Here is an 18,815-nt window from a genome sequence, read left to right as displayed (position 1 = left end):
AAGGAAACCAGGCTGGGGTCTCAGCTCTGCCTAAATCAGCAGTCTGTACAGTCAGCCTGCCTGCATGTTTGTATAAATCAAACCTGGACAGAATGTTGACAAAAGAGCCGAGTTTCACGCACTAAATCGAGAAGCAGCCTGCGTGAGGGGATGTCGAATTAAAGTGCCTCCTTCTTCCAGCTCCCCATTTCACTCAGCTCCCCCACTCCAGCAGTGAACTGGAGCACAGGCAGCCTCCCACAACACAGGGCAGGGTGTGTGGGGGCCGGAGCGATGTGTGGACCCAGGCTGCCAGCCAGGCACGCACAGCCGAAATGCAAAACCCCCGTCCCGTCCATGTGCTTGCTTTGCGTGGGCGAGGAGCTGCTGTGTGTGACGGATGAGAGCTGCAAAGCAGGCAGGTCAGCATTGTGGTGAGGGTCAGTGCTATTTCAATGGCTGCAAGATGTTCTAATTATAGTATTGGGAAGGTTGGGAGCTGCCAGATTCAATACGGGAATAATGTGGCACGGAACCTGCGGAGTAAAGACACTTGTTTTGTTATTGGTTGCTTAATTCAGGGACAAAGCCTTTGAGGAAGGAAAAGCAACTTTAAGGTTATAATTGAGCCCCAGGAATTCTGAACATATATATAATTAGACACAGAAAAAGATCAAGGCGGCCTTGTGTTTATTGCCCTGGCTCCATCTGCTGTGCTTTTGGCACTGTGGTTTTTCAGCTGAGCTTCAGCCAGTTGACTGGGCTGTTAAATATCCTTCACCAGGATCAACAGCTGAGGAAGCCTACCGCTCACTCAAGCACAGTGCCTTTGGTGGGTGTTGCTCTTCGAGAGTGTTCAGGCAAGTACATGGCTTTATATAGACTGAGATATTACTCTCTGCTACCTGCTTGTATTCTGCTCTGCTTCGATGCAAAGCTTTTGCAGGGGTGCTCTTCACTGTTACAGGATTTACAGCAGCATTTCCCCCAGTTTTTATGCTCTGGTTATTCTTGGTGTGCTCACCCTGGATAGTAGTGAGCTTCACAACCTGCAGAAGCCTTTCGTTGTAGCATCTCAGAGCAGTGACCTGCTGCTGGTAGTGGGGGACTGTAGGAGGTGGGATGAGCAATCAGATGACCCCAGCGCTCAGCTCTGCTGCTGCCTTGCTGAATGGTTTTGGGCGAGTCACTTTGCAACCTGGTGCCTCAGTTTCCCCTTCTGACAGATCGGAAATGCGGCACATAGTCGATTGGGTGAAGAATGCCTGGAGACTTTGATGAACACAGCAATCGGAAATGGAAAATAGATTCCTTACTATCCCTAATGATCCACCTCCTGAGACTGCTGCCTGCTCCATGCCTGCACCAGCTTTCCTCACACCTCACTGCTCCAGGGTCTCCCAGAGTGCTTTAGAGATCCCCACGCCCCCACAACACACCTCCACCTCTCCCGTGCTTCAGCAACTTCTCCTTCAACTATCTTCTTCAGAAGCTCAGTGGGGCATATTATCTTCATTTTCTTTCTTCTTTTTTTTTCCCCTGGAGATTCCCCCCCTTAAATACAGGCTGCCATTTACTCTCGGCCAGCTGTGAGCCCACAGCACCAAAGCCCTGGCTAGGCATGAGTGCATCAAGTGTCAGATCAAACAGTGATTTTTCCCTGGCTTTTCCTGCCTAGGAGAGAGGGTGTTTAGTCCTCATTTTTTTCTCTAGTTATGTAAATATTTGCATCATGCACTGTGATTATTTTTTTTTTAATTTGAGCAATAGGAAAGCTGGGAACCAGTATCTGGTGTAATGCCAGAACACTGGAGAAGCATTAAGGACACGCTTTGATCTATTTTCTGTACCACTCCTCCTCAAGCAGAGATCAATCACCTAAAGTCAAAGACAGAGTAGACAGTACACTGTAAACACAGCTAAAATAAAATACACTGATATCCTTTAATTTTATCCAAGGCTGGGTTTATTTAAGTCCAGGACAAATTTATCCCAGATGTAACTCCAGTAACAGCAGTAAACATTGCACCAGAGAGGAACTCAGTCTGTTTTCTCTTCCTTACTGACAAATGATTTATGGAAACTGCAAAACTGCTGATGCAAGCACAAGTACAAGGGTGCAAATGCACAGCAATCCCCTCTCAATGGTCACCATGGCTATTGTGCTTTATTCCACTCTGTTTACAAATTATTAAACATATTGACCACAGCTTCGTGTTTTGAAATCAAGAAGAAAAAATAATCCATTTTTATTATTTTATTAACCTTTTTTACTTAACCTGGTAATAAAACTACTCAACTGTGTGGTGAAATCTCGATTAAAATTTGCCTTAGCTCCAGGAGCCACACAGACAAATGCTCCGGTAGTTATCTAAGTTGGTTTCCCGGTAAAAGCTTCGCTCTGCTATCAGATTCTGTTATGCGGTACATAGATCCCTGCTTTACAGCCAGCATCACTTCAGGAGGTAGTTTGAAAGCTTTCGGGCTCTCCCAGTGATTGCTTCGCTTTTCTTTCACAGCAATTACAGTCACTTCATTTAATTTCAATGGAAACTCTAGTGTTTTAGACCTTGCCCATGTAGCTGAATGCTCATCTCTGGATCTTATTTCCAGTCCTCAGGAGGACTGGTTTTGATGACCTAGTCTGATTACAGCATCTTTGACAGCTTTAAAGGAATTTGCTCGGGGGAAGGAGACAGCTGCTGCTCTGATGAAGGATTTTTCTGAGCAGGCCTCTCAAGCTAGACATGTCGGTATGAGACACTGCCTACATTTTTCGTCGTGACCAACAGGTACGTCTAAAAAAGGTTTTGTGCTCTTGCCTGCATAGGCCAGTGTGGAGGGAGCCTCTATCATAAATAAGCTTAACCTGCTTCTGTCAAAACACTGCAGCTTCTTGGCTTCTTTTGCCTCTTATGTTGTATATCCAGCCTCTCTGGAAACTGTGGGCCAAATCTTTAGTTTGGTGTAAACTGACAATGCTCCTCTAGTTCATACAGACTTCAAGGCAAGAACAGTCTCCTTACCAGTATCTGTATCTCTTATACAGCCTTGGCCTTAAACAAGATTTATGAAAATGTGCATATTGTTAATGATCACTATTAACCATTATTAAGAGCTGAAATAAAATCTATTAGCAGGTTTACCAGAATTGAGTCAGTATAAAAGCAATACGACAACCTGTTCCCCTAGAGCCTGTTTTGCCACTGAAGTTGAAAACAAGGTAGACAACAGAGGGGAAATCCGGCCTGGGTTCCACATGCGGAATTCTTCACTGGAGTCAGTGGCATCCCTGATTGCGGAGTGAGGAACAACCAAGTGCCCTTTTACCTTTTTTTTTTAGAAATGTTGTACAAAAAATACTTGTAAAGAAAATATGTCAGTGAAACAGAAGGCAAGTTTTCTGTAAAGAAGTTTTATTGCACCCCTTGCTAGTAATTTTTTTTATTTGAACTGTCAAATATGTCCATCAAAGAAGAACTTTTGCCTCTGTCTGGGAACAGCCACGTAGCCAGAATCATATGATAGACCAAGAGCTCAGTTTCAGTTCTCCTCCCTTCTCCTCTCCCTCCCAGATGCTATTAATTCACCATCTCCATAGCTGTCCTGTGAAGCTTATTCTTTTTCTTTGCATTTGTCTAGCTCTAAAAGACTAGGCAATGTAATTTCCATTGTTTCATTGAGGAGACTGATTGAAAGGCTCGTACATTTGAGATGCTGAAAAATATGCTGATGAAAATACTCCACATCAGAAAAAGCACATTAGTTGAAGCAGAAATGATTCCAACCAACATATTAATTTAAGCTGAGAGGTTTCCTGGTCCTGGACCAAATTTCTGATAAGAATGAAGGAGAGAGAAGAGGGGAAAAGAGAGAAGGCTGTGACTGTTACAAGGCTGCTAGTAACAAGCTGCCTCTTAGGGGCAACTCTTTAAGAATCTGATCCAAACCTGCCAGGGATCAGAGCTGGACCACAGTTCCACACACTCCAGTAAAAGCCCACCCTGCTCTCAGCTGCCCCACTGTAAGACACAAACTGCCCTGGCATGAGGAGGTTCCTCCGACACTCCTGCAGACATGGCAAAGGATGCTCTGCTTTGGAACAAAAACACAATTTAAATCTTCAGCTTGCCTGTGCAAAACATAACTGGCTTTCAACCAGACTTATCTGTATATCCTGGTGTTCACAAGCTTTCTTTGATGTGCTGCCTGATTTTTCCCTTGCTTTGTTTCCTCTCCTCAGCTTAAATTGAGATGCAATTGAATATAGGCACCAGAAGCATTTGGCCACTTTTGGAAATTGTGCCAATTACTCTTTGTTAAATCTGTTTGTTTTACTCTGAAAACACCAGCCTCCAGGGCTTGGAGAGGTGGAGGAGAGAGACTTACATACTAATTACAAGAAATTAAATCCAGAAAAAATATTGGCATTAATAGACTTAACATTAATGTAGAGTGGCTGCCAATGACAGCAGGATTTGCTTTTTATATTCTACATCATCCAGTATCACCATCCAAACTCTTTCCAGTTTATGCATATATTACTCATTCAGGCTTTTCTTACACTTCTGCCTACTCTTTTCTCTATTTATCTGTTCTTTTTCATGTCATTAATCTAATCTAATCCCCTTCCAAGGTGACACTGTAAATGGAGCTCAAGAGCATTGACATCCGTACCTTCAAATCATTTTATGCAGTGATGCCTGTGTCTAGGTGCTTTGTGATTCCCTTGGCTTCTTCCCTTCCCATTGCCAACAGTCCCTAGCTGCCCTCCTGAGGACCAGCTTGGCACTAGTGGCTACCGGGTTTCTAAAATCCATTAAGGAGAGACAGTGGCCCACAGAAGTCAACAGGAGCCTTTTGGTATCTGGGATTTAGACAAGACAGCTAACCCCCTTTTTAGGCTATACCCTGTAGTGTTCCCAGCGCAAATTCTCCTCAGGCCAAAACTCACCTGGGGATATGAGGTATTGTTACAGAAAGCCCCAATCTACACAACAGAGAGCACGAAGCGGTTACTGCTAGAATGTAATTCCTGAAGATAATTCTGGTTTGGCTGTTTCTGAGGGTTTTTCTTCTCATGCCTTTTTTGCATCCCTTTCTGTTTTATGCCAGCTTGGACATCCTCTTACTGACAGTGAGTTCATCCTTCTCATTCATCTCATGGCTGGTGGCAGCACGGCTATCAATAGCAGCCTGGATGCATTAAACAGAGGTTCCAGTTCCACTCCTTTTTTTTCCTAAAATATGATGAGTCTGTAATAAAAGCTGACTCAGAGTGACCTTAGTCACTCCAGCCCTGTCCATCTCCCACATCCCACATCAACAGGACTGGCTGATGTGGAAACAGGGAGCCAACAGCAGATATTAGCATTTGGTTACTTGGTAACTCTTATTCAATCAATACACGCTTTACATTTTAGATCCCAGTGGCAGGACAAACAGAATGAATTAGAAAACCTCAGGTGGAATAAACCTAATGGCTTATGGGACGTTTCCAAAATAAAAATGCATGTTGAATCACAAATAATAGCTTGGCTGTAATCTCAGGAGTCTGATTATGAAATGGAAGTGGAATCATTCTGTAATTATTTAGAAAGTTCACTTCAGCAACCCAGAAATTCTCTCTACGTGTACTATATATCATCACAAGTACTCCGTGGTTATTTGTAGCATCTACTCAGAAAAACGTATGAATAAGAGGCAATTTTAAGAAATGGAGATGGATCCATGCCTTTTATAAGTCAATGGAATCATGCCAGGGATGAATTGTGACCAGGTTCCTCAACAGAGTTAAATCATTTCTAGCCAGTTCCAATAGAGCAGAAATCACTCTGCCCTGCAGTGGGGATGTTCTCAACACAAGGCAAAACCCTCCTGCCCATTCTGCTCAGTGTTTATGTCTTTGCCTTAGAGAAGAACTCGGTGCAAAACCAGTACAAGCTCCTGCACACTGTGGATTTGAAAATGGTGTCACAGCCAGAAAGATGATAATGACTCAGAAGTGCCTGCTATACCAGAAATAAAGCCAGGGCTCTGCCTTCAGAAATGAATTCTGTTGTGCTGGATCAGAGGGCTGCTTGTGATATTACCATGTCTAATCTAATTTTTGTAAACAGGAGCAATCCAAATCTGCAGTTCCTGGATGGACAGCCCCAGGTCTGCCTACCTGCCTCAAAGGGGGGTTTACAGACCTGTGTGACCGTGAAAACTTCCAGTGCAGGGTAGTAATATCTAAAGAGTGAAGAGAAGGTCTCACTGGGAGGATAACCTTGTGGGTCCTTCATGGAAGCAGCACAGGGACCGCTGATGTTGTGCTTTGCACTGAACACTGCCCTTCCTTGTGGCAAACACGCCTGGGTACACCACTCTCTGGCATCACAGGAATTAACGAATATGCGGAAAGGAAAACTGATTACTTTCAGGGTAACAAGCTGCACACACCCAGTGTTATCAGACCATCTGCCCATTCATTGCTCTCTCTAATATGCTTCGTTGTTGACCCTTTTTTTCCCTAACTCCACAAAAAAGCCCCATTTTGGAGTGAGCATCAGATGAGAGATTAACCGTGACCCCTCTGGTCGTGGAATACACATGGTAACACAGAGTCGAAAGGACTGTTTTTTGTCTTGAGGTTGGGATTTATACAGTACTTTCCTCCCTGCAAGGTCTGAGGAGCAAAACTGGTGCCATATCACACCTCATGGGTGTCCCACACCTTTCAGCAGTAAATCTGTCTCTCCAGAGGCAGAAAAAGGAAGGTGGCACACAGCTAATTATACTCTGTGGGGCAATTTGCCTTTTTACTTCCTGATGTATTCCCAGACTGGTGGAAAATCACTCTTGGCAAACACAAAACTTACCTTGCTACCAAAAGGTGCATCTCTAAATTTTTAATCAAGAGCACACAGAACCACGAAAGGTGGAATATTGAACAAAGGCTCAATTGACACTCTGGAAGTTGAAGAAGATATGGAAGACTCCCTTCTAATTTATTTATTCCTTTTCTGTTCTGTTATCCTGATATGCTGCTTCCAGTTACCACTGCACCCCACACTGTATGGTATTACGTGATTTTGTTTTCAGATTGTTGGAGATAAAGTTACTTCATTATTAATATATATGCACGGTGCATATCCATAAATATTGAATATATACATGTGTGTAAACCTACTGGAAGTGTTAATAGTTAAGATAAACTAAGACCATTATTGCAATGAGTGACTATTTCTATGACCCTATTTGCAATAAACCCAGATTCAATGATATGAGAAAATTGCTAGGTTTCAAAATAATTGAACCAGGCCAGATGAATCCCCACAAAGGCATCATTTACAAAGTACTTTGCTTGTCTAAAATATTTATTCCTGCAGAAGGAAATGGAAAAAGAGTTCATATGGTTACACAGCTCTCCTCTGAGCATAAAATTGTTTTATCATGTTATGTTTATTTCCCAGACATCTTCCATTGGGGCATTGCAGAAAAATACTGTCTGTGCAGTTAGTCCCTTTGTGTAGACTGTTCATGTTTATTCGCTGAGAAGTCAATCATGTTTTGTTCAGGCTTGTTTTGTTTTTCTGCTGAGCAAACACTTGAGCAACCCTTTTCTTGTAAAAACTTATTTGCATGTACAATGTGTGCCATTCAAAGTAAGCACTAAACAGAGTTGAGATGTCTTTGCTTTCCCTCCCATGTACCATATGAAGTAGTGGAATTCTTCCTGAAAATGCTGGCGTTGCTCGTTAAGGCTGCAATATATTGTTTGTGCTTAAGGACTCCATCAGTATTTACAGATATTTTGAGGTTTTCTTGTATTGAAAGCCTGGATAGATTTTTGCTATTAAATGTTCACAGTGAACTGCTTCCAAGCAATCTACAGACAAAGAATTACTCCCAGCAATTATCCACTGAATAAATCTGAATAATGAATACATTCACAAAAGTCACTATCTATTTGTGAACAATTAGCTGAAAGAAATAGAGGTGACACTCGTCAGCTAAATAATTCATTTATTAATTCTTTGTCCAGCTTTGCTTCTGACATATGTTGCATGAAATGGGATCAAAGCTTAGATGAAAAATTACTTTTAAAAGAAGGGCAATATTAAAGGTAATTTTTCCATCTTCCAAAGAAAAAACTATCCCACTACTGTAAATATTATTTATTACCAGTGATTTCAGAGTCTAGTGAAGTTGTTTACCTGGAATCCTTCACTTTATGCATTAAACTGTGTTTTATTCCTAATGTATATCTAATTTTAGGCTATAAAACTGCAATCAAAAGCACTTAGAAGGAATGGCTCTGTCCCTATTATGAGATTTGAGCTCCTGACATCTTTACCCACTGGAACTTGAGTGCCCAGGTAACTACTAATTATGCAAATATTTAGAACCATTGCTATAAATATAATTAACACATTGTGGAATAAATTGAGAATGGCACTATGAAATGACCATTCCTAGCACTTGGGTAGTAATCTTTCATGAAAACATTTATAAGCTGCCTAATTATTTTCCAATAAAATGAACAGAAATATTGTTTACTTACAAGGGGAATCCCTAGAACTGTAAATATATGGTTTCTGGCACCAAAAATGATAAATGTTGTCTCCACATGTCCATTTCTTGGGAAAAAAAAAACAGCCCCTCTGATCTTTTCTTCAGAGTTTTTTAAAGAAATACCAAATTTTTTCTGATCAATTGTTTAGAAAAATGAGACCTTTCTTTCAATAAAACCATATTCAGTGAAAAAGACAGCAACAAGGTTTTTAATTCAGGTCTAAAATCTCATGAGCTCACTGCCACTCTCTGCAGGAATAAGAGGCTGCAAAACAACTTCTTGTGTGCCTTGCTGGTTGACACTAGTAAAAATAAATAAAACAATTCACATAGAAAAAGTGAAAGCCAGATGAAGACTAGATTTTGACTTCCCTCTTCCCACTTCCACATTTTTCTGGACAAAGTAGGCAAGTAAATTCCTTCTTACATAAATTAGTAGCAAGTGATTACAACAATGAGAGGAAGGAGAAAGCAGAGGAGAAGATGGGAACCGCGGTTTGGAAGGCTTTGTCACCTTTCTGTCTAGGGTCTGCTATGAGTAAAGCTTTGAAGAATTACTTTTCCCTACCAAGATCTCAGCTTAGATATCCAAAAATAACCGCTGTGAAACACTTGCAGGACACACCAGAGAAGGGATTTTGAGAACGTTTCACAAATCCTGTGCATCTGTGGGCCGGTTGCAGCATGAAGAAAAGCCCTCCATCACCCCAATGCACAGGAAAGAGAAGGTAAGGTGACCCTCTCCAGGTGGTTTTTAGATACTGTGCATTCAGTGAAGAGCCTCAGTCCAGCAAAATGTGTCCTCCTCCATGCTGGCAGTGCTTTTACCCCTGGAAAGGGAAGGGCTTGAGGACAGCAGCCCTTGCAAGCACTGCCGACCTGTGCAGAGGCTGAGCTGCAGGATGGCTGCAAGGCTCAAAGGGAGCTACTGGCCCCAAATCAGCCGTGGATGCCTCCCCTGCTGTGCCTGCCCAGTTTTCTCTGGGGGAGGATCCTGATCCTTCCCATCTACTCATTCACTCCCCAAATCCCTGAAAGGAAGATTAAAATAGCAAAGCCCACAGAGCCGCTGTGCTCTCTGGTTCCTAGTGCCAATGTAAGCACCTTGCAACCTTTGCTCCACTGGGTAAGTGCAAAAAGAGAGTCCCAGTCTGTGCACACCATGGGAGAATCCATCCAACCACCTGGAAAACAGCACAAAACTGGAGTACTTTAGACATGTCACAGCCAATAAACAGCTCAAGGAAAAGAACAACAAAAAAAGCTCAGGCTTGTACTTGTAGAGACAGTAAACCACCAGATTTCAGCAGTCAGGACAGGTATTTCTGGCTGGAAATTGTATATTTGATGATGACCAGCCTTCAGCATTTGACAAGGGGCTGTTAAAGCCTGTTGAACAATAAATCACCTCTCTTCTTATCAATAATCTTATTATAATATCTGTAGAAACGTCTAATGTTAAAATCCCATTTTATTACTATAATAATGGATCTAATTTATAAAACATATAAAGTGAGGCCATAACAGTACTGGAGGGAGATATATGCGATCCCACTACATCTATATAATTTCCTGATGACTTTTGCCCACATATTTTGAACAGAAGAATGATTAAAAGGAATCTCGTTTGCAAGAGTTTTGAGATTGGCAATGGCTTCTAGAAAGGAGATCAACACGATCGTGGAAATGCAGCAATCATTATAAAAAGAAGAGCCTCGACTTCACATTTATGCATATAAATATGTAGGTGTTTATCTGTGATTTGCTCCATTCAGCCCCTTTCCAGTTGCCAGGAAAGCCCTGCTTTCCAGCTGCACAATCAGTGTTATCACTATGTGCTATTTTTGGCTACTGAGTACATATCAAGTAACGTCATCCTTCCCAAGCCAACACTGGTATGAAGGGCGGAAACTCTTCTTTCCACTCCTCTGTCATTTGCTGCTGCTCCCATCTGGTTGCTGGTACTGCCTACTCGGTCCTCGCTGCAAAGGGATCTGCAGACACTCTCCTCTGGTCCTTCCCATTTTCTTGAGCCAGTGGCTTTCCAACCAAAGCTTCGTGTGGGAGGCTTCATGTTGGCATCCAGAGTACATGTCCCAAATATGTCCAGCCCCACCTTCTGATGCTAGTGCAGAGGAGCTACCGGTAAGTAATGTCTTGATGGGGGATAGAGTCCTTGTGTCCAACGCCCAGAGCTTTTCACAAATGGGTTGTTTTTAAGGGTATATAATTTCCTGACTAGCATTTTGGTAGGTTTCCAGCTCTTGTCACAGTATGTTAACACTGTGTTTCTGTCTGAGGGGAAAAGGCATATATTTTTTTTCCTGACACTGAATAGCACTGATTGCCATAAGCTGTTAAAGTCTAGTAAGTATTGTAAATGCAACTTCATTTTTAAGGTCTTCCTTGTCTATGTGCTATCCAACCAGATAGTTGCTTAATGTTTTTCTCTAATGATGTGATGTAGCTGTTAGGTGTTTGGAAAAGCTCATACGGACAAGAGCTGCACTTGGAGTTATAAATCTCTTCAAATATAAGCTTTGGTTTCCTCGGCTGTGTCACAGGAGGAGCCCTCCTAGCTAAAGCTATAACCGTGGCTAGTCTGATCTGGATATCTTCTGCTGTGTCTCCCTAAACCTGTTTCATTTTACACAGAGTAATTAAATATTCATTATACCACAAAGTGTGTGTGTGTGTGGCTGTAGCAGAGTGATTAGGGCACTCACCTGGTAGATGAGAGACCCTGTTCCTAGTGACTGCTCCAATGAATATTTAAGTATTTCGTATTAAGTATTCATTGGAGCAAGGATAGGAGCAGACTTCTGCCACCCCCAAGGGAGCACCCAAATACCAGGCTGTAAAGCCATTCTTTTTTTTCTTTCTTTCTTGAGCTCAATGAATATTTAATTATTTGAGGTCAAACAAGACAGCTTCAGTGGCAGAGGCTGAGATTCCCTGCTCCCACGTGTGCACTGTAGCTCTGATTATGAGGGAGTGCATGTAAGAGATCTGGGTTCATATTCCTTTGGACTTAGAAATAAGTTGAATCCAGGTTTCCCATATTCTGTATGGGTCTTCCAGCTTGTGAGTTGTTGAATAAAAAACACAGAGCTCCAACACACACTGTCCCCAGTCATGAGACAGAGGTGGTATGGACGCTTGTATGACCCCAAACATAGAGAAAGCATCATTATCAGTGATAAGGTAAGCTGAAATCTGATTTATAAATTCCTCAGGAGAAGGTCTCAAAGCTGAAAATATTTCTCACTCCATTACGGTTCTTGCTGGCTATGTTACGTGCCTTTCTGAGATTATCCAGAGTGTGATGCGTAGGGAAACCTGCTTATCCTCTGTACTCTGGAGTATGACACTCCCAGATTGTAGTTAATGGGACTTAATCCTGCTTCTGCAGCCCAAGGAGTGGATGTGTGAAATGGTGAGTGTGGGGAAAGCATCCAAAGAGAAAAAGAGTAGAGTAAGTGTGTTTAAGTCTAAAAATGGGGAAAAGTAGCAGGCATTAAGGAGCAGAAATATTAAAGCAGGAAGAAACATGGAGGAAGAAGCATGCAGTCACTGAGTGTGGAAAAGACACAAGGGCGAAAAAAAAGAGCAGGGATAGTGATGAGAAGGAGCAAACAACCCATCTAAGAAACAATACCCTTTACCTAGCAGAGGAACAGAGGGAGGGAGGAGAAAGGGGTAGAGAAGATGTCTTAGATGTTAAAGTAAAAATAAAACATGGAGAATATCTACCATCCCCTTAGGTCCTTGAAAAGTATAAAACTTGCCATCTCCACTTTCCAAGGACAGTGGGTGTCTCTGAACCAAGATGCTTTGGATTCACTTTGGGAAGTTGACTGTGGGAGCACTCCTATGCAGAAGAGGGACTTGTTGCTATTATTGCAGCTCTGTTTCTTGTCATTTGGCAGAATCCACAGCAATCTGATTCCATTATCAAAGACTGAGTGTGGCTTCCAAGCGAAAAACAGAGCAACAACATAACTGTGATATCAAAGTGCAAACAAATTACCTTCTCATACCCATCAGGATAGGGTCCAAACCCAAGACTGCTGCATAGTCTCAGTTGTTGAGATGACAACACTGCATTCTGAACTGAGCTGCTTAGCTCAGAAGAATGTCAAAGGCTCTCCCAATGATATGTTTCATATATTTCATATCACATTTATGTCCCTCTGCCCCAAGGCTGTTGTGCAGACACCTTCAGTAACTGCTCACTCCAATTTAGAGAAATTCTTTCTGAACACTTTGCTGTCTGTTACTTTAACCAACCTTTTTCCTGAGAAGACAGCTTTAGAGTACTGAAGATCTCTGACAATGAAAGAATATCCTTATTGTCTTGCTATAAAGATTACAGTGGTCTGACTAGAAATCTCAAAACAAATGTGTTTCATATCATGTCCTTTGAGGGACATGCTAACGTAGACACAAAAGTTCAAAGCTTCACCCAGGCGCTTTACTCTAGTTTGAATAGCCACGTGTTTTGTGTTTTGATCAACTCTTTAGACAAATGACAGTAGCTATCCTCCTTCAATACTGAGGAAAAGGCCACCAGTGGACCAAGCTGTTGGGGAAAAGCGGAAAACAGAGAGAAGGGTTCGATTTCGTGAGCCAGAAGAAGTCATTGAACATGGTATGCTCAAGCTATTAAGCCTTTTGGCATGACCTTTCTAGCTTTTTAACATTCACCCTGTCTGTCCACATCAACTTCTCCCTCTGATAATGTAATTTGTGATTTTGAGTTCAACACAGAGCAGAGGACAGACACTTTTTGCACTGTGCTCTGCAGAATTGCATCTGATCAATTTGCATGACTGCCCTGGGAGGAGACAGGCTCCCGGGTCAAGTTAGAGCAGCCTCAGAGCTGTTCTCATGGTGAACCCTTGAGTCAGTCCCCACAGAGACCATTGTAGACCATGGGTTTGGTGGAGCCCCAGGTCTACCGCAGAACAATGCTTCCACTCATAGAAAACAATCTCAGATAGACCGAATTTAAATATGTTTATGTCATTCTGGGTAGCTAGGATGTAATGGCAGGGAGGGAGCCAGCCCTTTCATGTTTCTAAGCAGCGTGCATGCCATGGGATACAACAGTAAAGGTCTGAGCCTAGCTGTCCCACTGGGGTTAAGAGCAGCCAGGATGTAACCATTTCTGACAATGAGGGCACCCAAGGAATGACACAGCTGACATAACCTCTGGTCTTTCATTCATGAGCCAATATAATAGTTTGCATGTCGGTCAGCCGAGAGTGACCTTAAGCGGAGGTCTAGCACAAGGATGCAGTTTGCACTTCTGCACATGCTATTTACATTTCATAACCAAATAAGAACTGTTGTTTGACCTTCACAAAATAACGCAACGAAGAATAATTGTATTTATTGGTAGGGAACTAAAATTGTATGGTTTTGATACATCAGTCAGTAAAAACACAGGTGACAGAATGGTAAAATTTATATGTCAGCCACCTGTTTGGACTGCTACTCAGCTTCTGAAAACAAGGCTTGGCATCTGCCAATGTGTCCGTAAACAGACCTCACATTGGTTTTGCAATATGTTGTTTCTGGTGCCTCCTAATGCAGGAGTGAAAAGCTGTTTCTTGATAAGGTTGTTGACATGTCCTGGGCTTTCCCATCAAAACCGAACTCCTGGAAAGACTCAACAAGTCAGTGCTAAATTCTTCAAAGCTCATCTGACTGCTCAAGAGCAGGATTTTGATGAGATGTAATACCTCCTTCAGCTCCCTGCCAGAGTCCGTGCCCCTAGATCAGCACTGGTAATCCTGCAGCCAGGCCAGCCAGGGGGAACCTATTTCATCTCCCGCTGGCTCTGAATTCAACACGGCCACGCTCAAGCTCAGGGGAGCTGCAGGGACAGAGAAGACTCTGACTCTTCTCCATGAAGACATGAGAAATGTCCCAACCCATAACTAGCATTCTGTGTTGCAAACAGCCTGTGATTTAGATGATTTGTTGTTTGTCCACACAACGTTATTAACACAGAGGCTGGTAGGATGAAGGTTGCTGGCACCACTGAAATTTTTCGATTCTCTGGACTTTTCATCCTGGATTGCGACTGAATCCTGGCTGCCAAGCAGAGACTGTTCCAGGTTATTGTTGGATGAAAGTTGCATCTAACAGAGGGCTTTACTTTCTGACCTTTCATTCTTCTCTCAGCCTGCTGGTCTATCTCCTTTCCCTTCTAGAAATGATGCAGAATAAGGAAGTCTTCTTTGCAAGAGCTGACTCCTGGCCTGCAACAGCAGCTATCTCTGCCTCTGAACTCCCCATACAATAATGTTTTCTCACTTTCCTGAAGTGCACCTACAACTGCATGTTTGCATGGAGTGGGTAGATCCTCATCTGGCATAAATCTGTAGAGCCAAATGCGGTATAAGAGGTGTCCCAGCATCCATAAGGTTACAGGCAATTTCAGAGACACTGCTTGGTGCTTGCTTTCTTATTCATCTGCTGCAAAGGGCCCTTTCCAGGCATGTAAGAACATTTTCATTCTGTTTTCTAGCTATTTCCTGCTGTGACTACGTAGTGGGTAAGTCAAAGTTTCACATTATAACTGTGAACCATCCATGGCACTAACCTGAGTTTGTTTTGTGGCTGCTGGGATGCACTGTGTAAATATATCCTCCATATACAAAGCATTTCATACTGTCAATGGTTGTTGTTTTTCTTCTTAGCATATGAAGCACAAGATGTTGATGAGGTCTGGTGCAGTATTTTAAACAAGACATCTAGTCAGACAAATAGTGGAAACAAAAATTAAATCCCTGAAGCTATTTTTAATTTAAATATAATTAATATATTTTATGGCAGTAGAATCGGTACAGGTTTTCCAGTAAGATATGCAGGGAAAGCACCCCAAGCGAAACAGCAGATCTCCCTGCTGACTTTCAAATGTGAGGAAGAGACAATTCATTTATATTCTGGCAGCAGGGTAGAAACAATAAAAATAATCTGTTTTTTCTTTTTTGATTGCAAGGATGTTTGAGCCCAACCAGCCTCACAAACCCTCGAGCCAACGTGTGTATCTGGATGTTGCTATGATGGTGAACGTTTCTAGAGTCCCCAGCCAACATCCAGCCCCTGTTGTATGCAATGCAGTAACGGGAGAGGGGCACATACATACATGTATGTGTACACACACACACAGAACCATAGTGCTGGGGGGCCAAAAGGCCTCCCAATCAAATGCCCCCACATCCCCCAGCTGTTGCTGTTGCCCAGTAAGAGGGGTTGCATGCTCATGCCCATGGCAGCATCACCTGAGACAGTTATTGAGCTAGAAATATAGGCAAGAAAGGGCTGGGTGGAAAAGGAAACATCCCTCAGGTGACAGCAGAAATGTGTGTTCAAGGCAGGAACTGGACCAAAATCTCCTGTGTCCTGGTCCAGTGCTTTTCTCAGATGAGTTGCTTTTTTTCTGGCGACTAGTGAGGGCTGAGTGTGCTGTTCCAACAAAAAAAAATAACTCACAAATTCAAGCATTAATTTTCTATTTGTAATCTGGAGAAGATAAACTTACATTTAAGTACTTAGTTGTAGTGATGTGCTGAAGCTGTTGTGGGTGTAGCTCATCACTATTTCAAGGGTGGGATTAATCTTCCACATTATTTTTTTTTTCTGTTCCTGGAGTGAATATACTCTCTAATTGAGAGGACATAAGGAAAAACCAAGTTTGCATTTGAGTTCACCTAGAAATTTCACATGGAAAGTAACTTCCTTCAAGACTGAAAAAAGGTTATAAGCACTTCATAGAAAAGGGCTGATGTGAAAAGCTGTTTAGCTTTCACAGAAAAGTTTCACTATTACCAGGTATGCTCACCAGCCAGGGCTCGTACTTTGAAAGGCAAGTAGTCAAGAACTGTATCTTGTGGTGTATCACACAAGGGAAATACCAACTTCCAAATTACAAATCTCTGCAAAAGCAGAAAGTGGTGAATAATTCTCTGGCTAAATATCTTCGTATAAATCATTCGCAGAATAATGTCAAATAAACAAATTTATAAAAATGGATAATTTGCAAACATAAAGAAGGGCTAAATTCAAATGAGTAAATTATTTGCTGCAAATAATTTGTTCACATCTATTATGGGACATTGATTTGGTTTCTGGTTAGCTATAAAGTAACTGCCTATTAACATTTTACCTTTTCCCCGTACACTTTTTGATACATTATTATGTGTTTCTTGCTTGGTTTTATGACTTCTACCTTCCTCTCTGTACATCTGTATGACAGTTTAATTGACTGCTGCGTATTCCAGGGCTCATAGTAGAAGCTAATTTAAATGTGTTACAGCTAATATTGGCCCTTTACCCATAATAACACACACCATATTTTTATCTCCTCATTGATTATGTGCATATGGCAGGAAAATAGCTGCAGACTGTGGGTTTTTATTCAGGCATGAATTTGGCTTTATACTGCATGTTTAATACTCAAAGTGCTTTATAAGATAATACCGATTGTGCAATGGCCATGCAGTCAAACAGAGCAGCCAGATCTGAATCACACTGGATCCCCGAGGCCCATGGACGGATACACGTGTGCAAGGGCTGGGGCACAGATTCCAGTGAGCTAAAGGTAGCCCATCTTTGATTTCCACGTGTGTACTATGCCTGACCTATCACACTTTAAACATCCTTGAATTATATTTTAAGGGCAAGAAAAAAGTTTACAGTGTCCTTCTGCTTAAGAACAAATGCTGAGGGTGTTCCAGTGTAATTAGCACACCCAGCACTTAGGGAGAGGTTAAACCTGCCACAGCGTTCTGAATGCACCTCTTGGTTAATGGAGTCACATCTCAGTTCTTGTCATAATTAATAGGAGCCCCAAACAAGCTGAGTTACCAGGGAAAAGGACAGAAATCTACATCTTCTCTCTTTATGGAACGTTTGTGAGCATTAAATAATTAGATGAGGTAGCTTAATATTCTCCTAGTATTTAACCTAACATTTAGCTTAGAGGTATAAAAAGTAATTGCTGGAGGGAAATTTGAGATCACGAATTAGCTATGGTAATCCTGTTCTTATTGTATGTAATTAAACTCTTTAAATGCTCCGTTAGATGAGATCTTTTTATACTCCCCACCCTCCATCGGGAGGTGTGACTCACTATCACTTAACTGATGCCTACAGAAGCACTCACAACCAGAGCCCCATGTACCCTGCTGTTCCCAGAAAAGTGGGACAAAGGTATCAGCAGGGAGTCAAATTTGGGAAGTGTTTAAGATGACACTAAAATAATGCTGCTTTCTTTTTTCTCCTCATCACCGTTCAGTAGATGACAGGTCATCATCTGGATTGCCAGTGCTCCTGTGGCTCTCATTTTGTGCAGTGCTGATCCTTGCTGTGAGTCTCTACTACACCAGCATGAAGCAAGATGTCAAAGTCCTGGAGGAATTTCAATCCCAACTTGTTATCTTCTTTCTTCAGATAAGACACGTTGCTCAGAAATGCTGGACTTGGTTTATGAGGCAGTAGCAACGTCCTCTGTCCTGACAAACATCTCAGAGCACTGCTAACCAGCGCGTGGCAGCACAAAGCTCCCAGTCTACTCCAGCCACATGCAGGGAACACATGAGCATCCACTTTGAAGAGCAAGAAAACCACTCCTGTTGTGCACTTTCCAGCAGCTACTTGTTCTCCTTTCTTTTTTATCTTTTTTTCACATTAATAGGCAGTCACAGTAGCACCAAGAGGTCCCACCCAACTCATGCTCCATCATCCTGAAAAGTAAAAAACTAACTGAATTTTGTCCCCCAAAGAGCTTATGGGCTGCTGATACAACGAGCAGAAGTAGAGAGAAAAATTAATTGGTCTGTGCAGTCAGCAGCAAGCTCAGAATAAAAGTCTCCTGAATCTCAGGTCATGGCTTTAAATACCAAACCATTTTTCTCCTCAAGTCTCCTAAGAGCTATTCTGCAAAATTTAAAACAAAGCCAAGCTATTGTGCAAACACTGCACTGGTGGCCAAAGGCTTGGTAAGCTGCTATATTAAAACACTTGAAATTATTATTAGTAAAATTCCAGCAAATGGCTTTCTTGTTGCCCTTCATGCATTTTTTCCTCCATAGACAAAAGCTGTTTCTTAATGTTTCACTTGATTCCCAGATGTGAAAAAGAACATGAAAACTCATTTAAACTGTAAACAGTTTATTTGCCTAAAATAATAAATATCAGCATTGAATCCCAGTCTAATTATCAAATCAGTAGTTTAATCCTCTGGGTTTGATTCAATCCATAAA

At 42.0% G+C, this 18,815-nt stretch overlaps 1 protein-coding gene across 1 annotated transcript; it reads left to right on the top strand.

Moving 5' to 3' along the window:
• Positions 1-10,629: 10,629 nt before the first annotated feature.
• On the top strand, positions 10,630-18,051 carry LOC104468775 (chromosome unknown open reading frame, human C14orf180). Its single transcript, XM_010083015.1, has 4 exons — positions 10,630-10,683; positions 13,063-13,189; positions 15,077-15,103; positions 17,849-18,051. Exons 1-4 carry the CDS (start codon positions 10,630-10,632, stop codon positions 18,049-18,051), a joined length of 411 nt encoding a protein of 136 aa, XP_010081317.1.
• The last annotated feature ends 764 nt before the right edge of the window (positions 18,052-18,815 follow it).

The sequence above is a fragment of the Pterocles gutturalis genome, unplaced genomic scaffold (assembly GCF_000699245.1).
Source record: "Pterocles gutturalis isolate BGI_N339 unplaced genomic scaffold, ASM69924v1 scaffold13305, whole genome shotgun sequence".
NCBI classification, from domain to species: Eukaryota; Metazoa; Chordata; class Aves; order Pterocliformes; family Pteroclidae; genus Pterocles; species Pterocles gutturalis.
The sequence above is the reverse complement of the archived record's forward strand: the minus strand, read 5'-3'. Positions and strand labels throughout refer to the sequence as shown.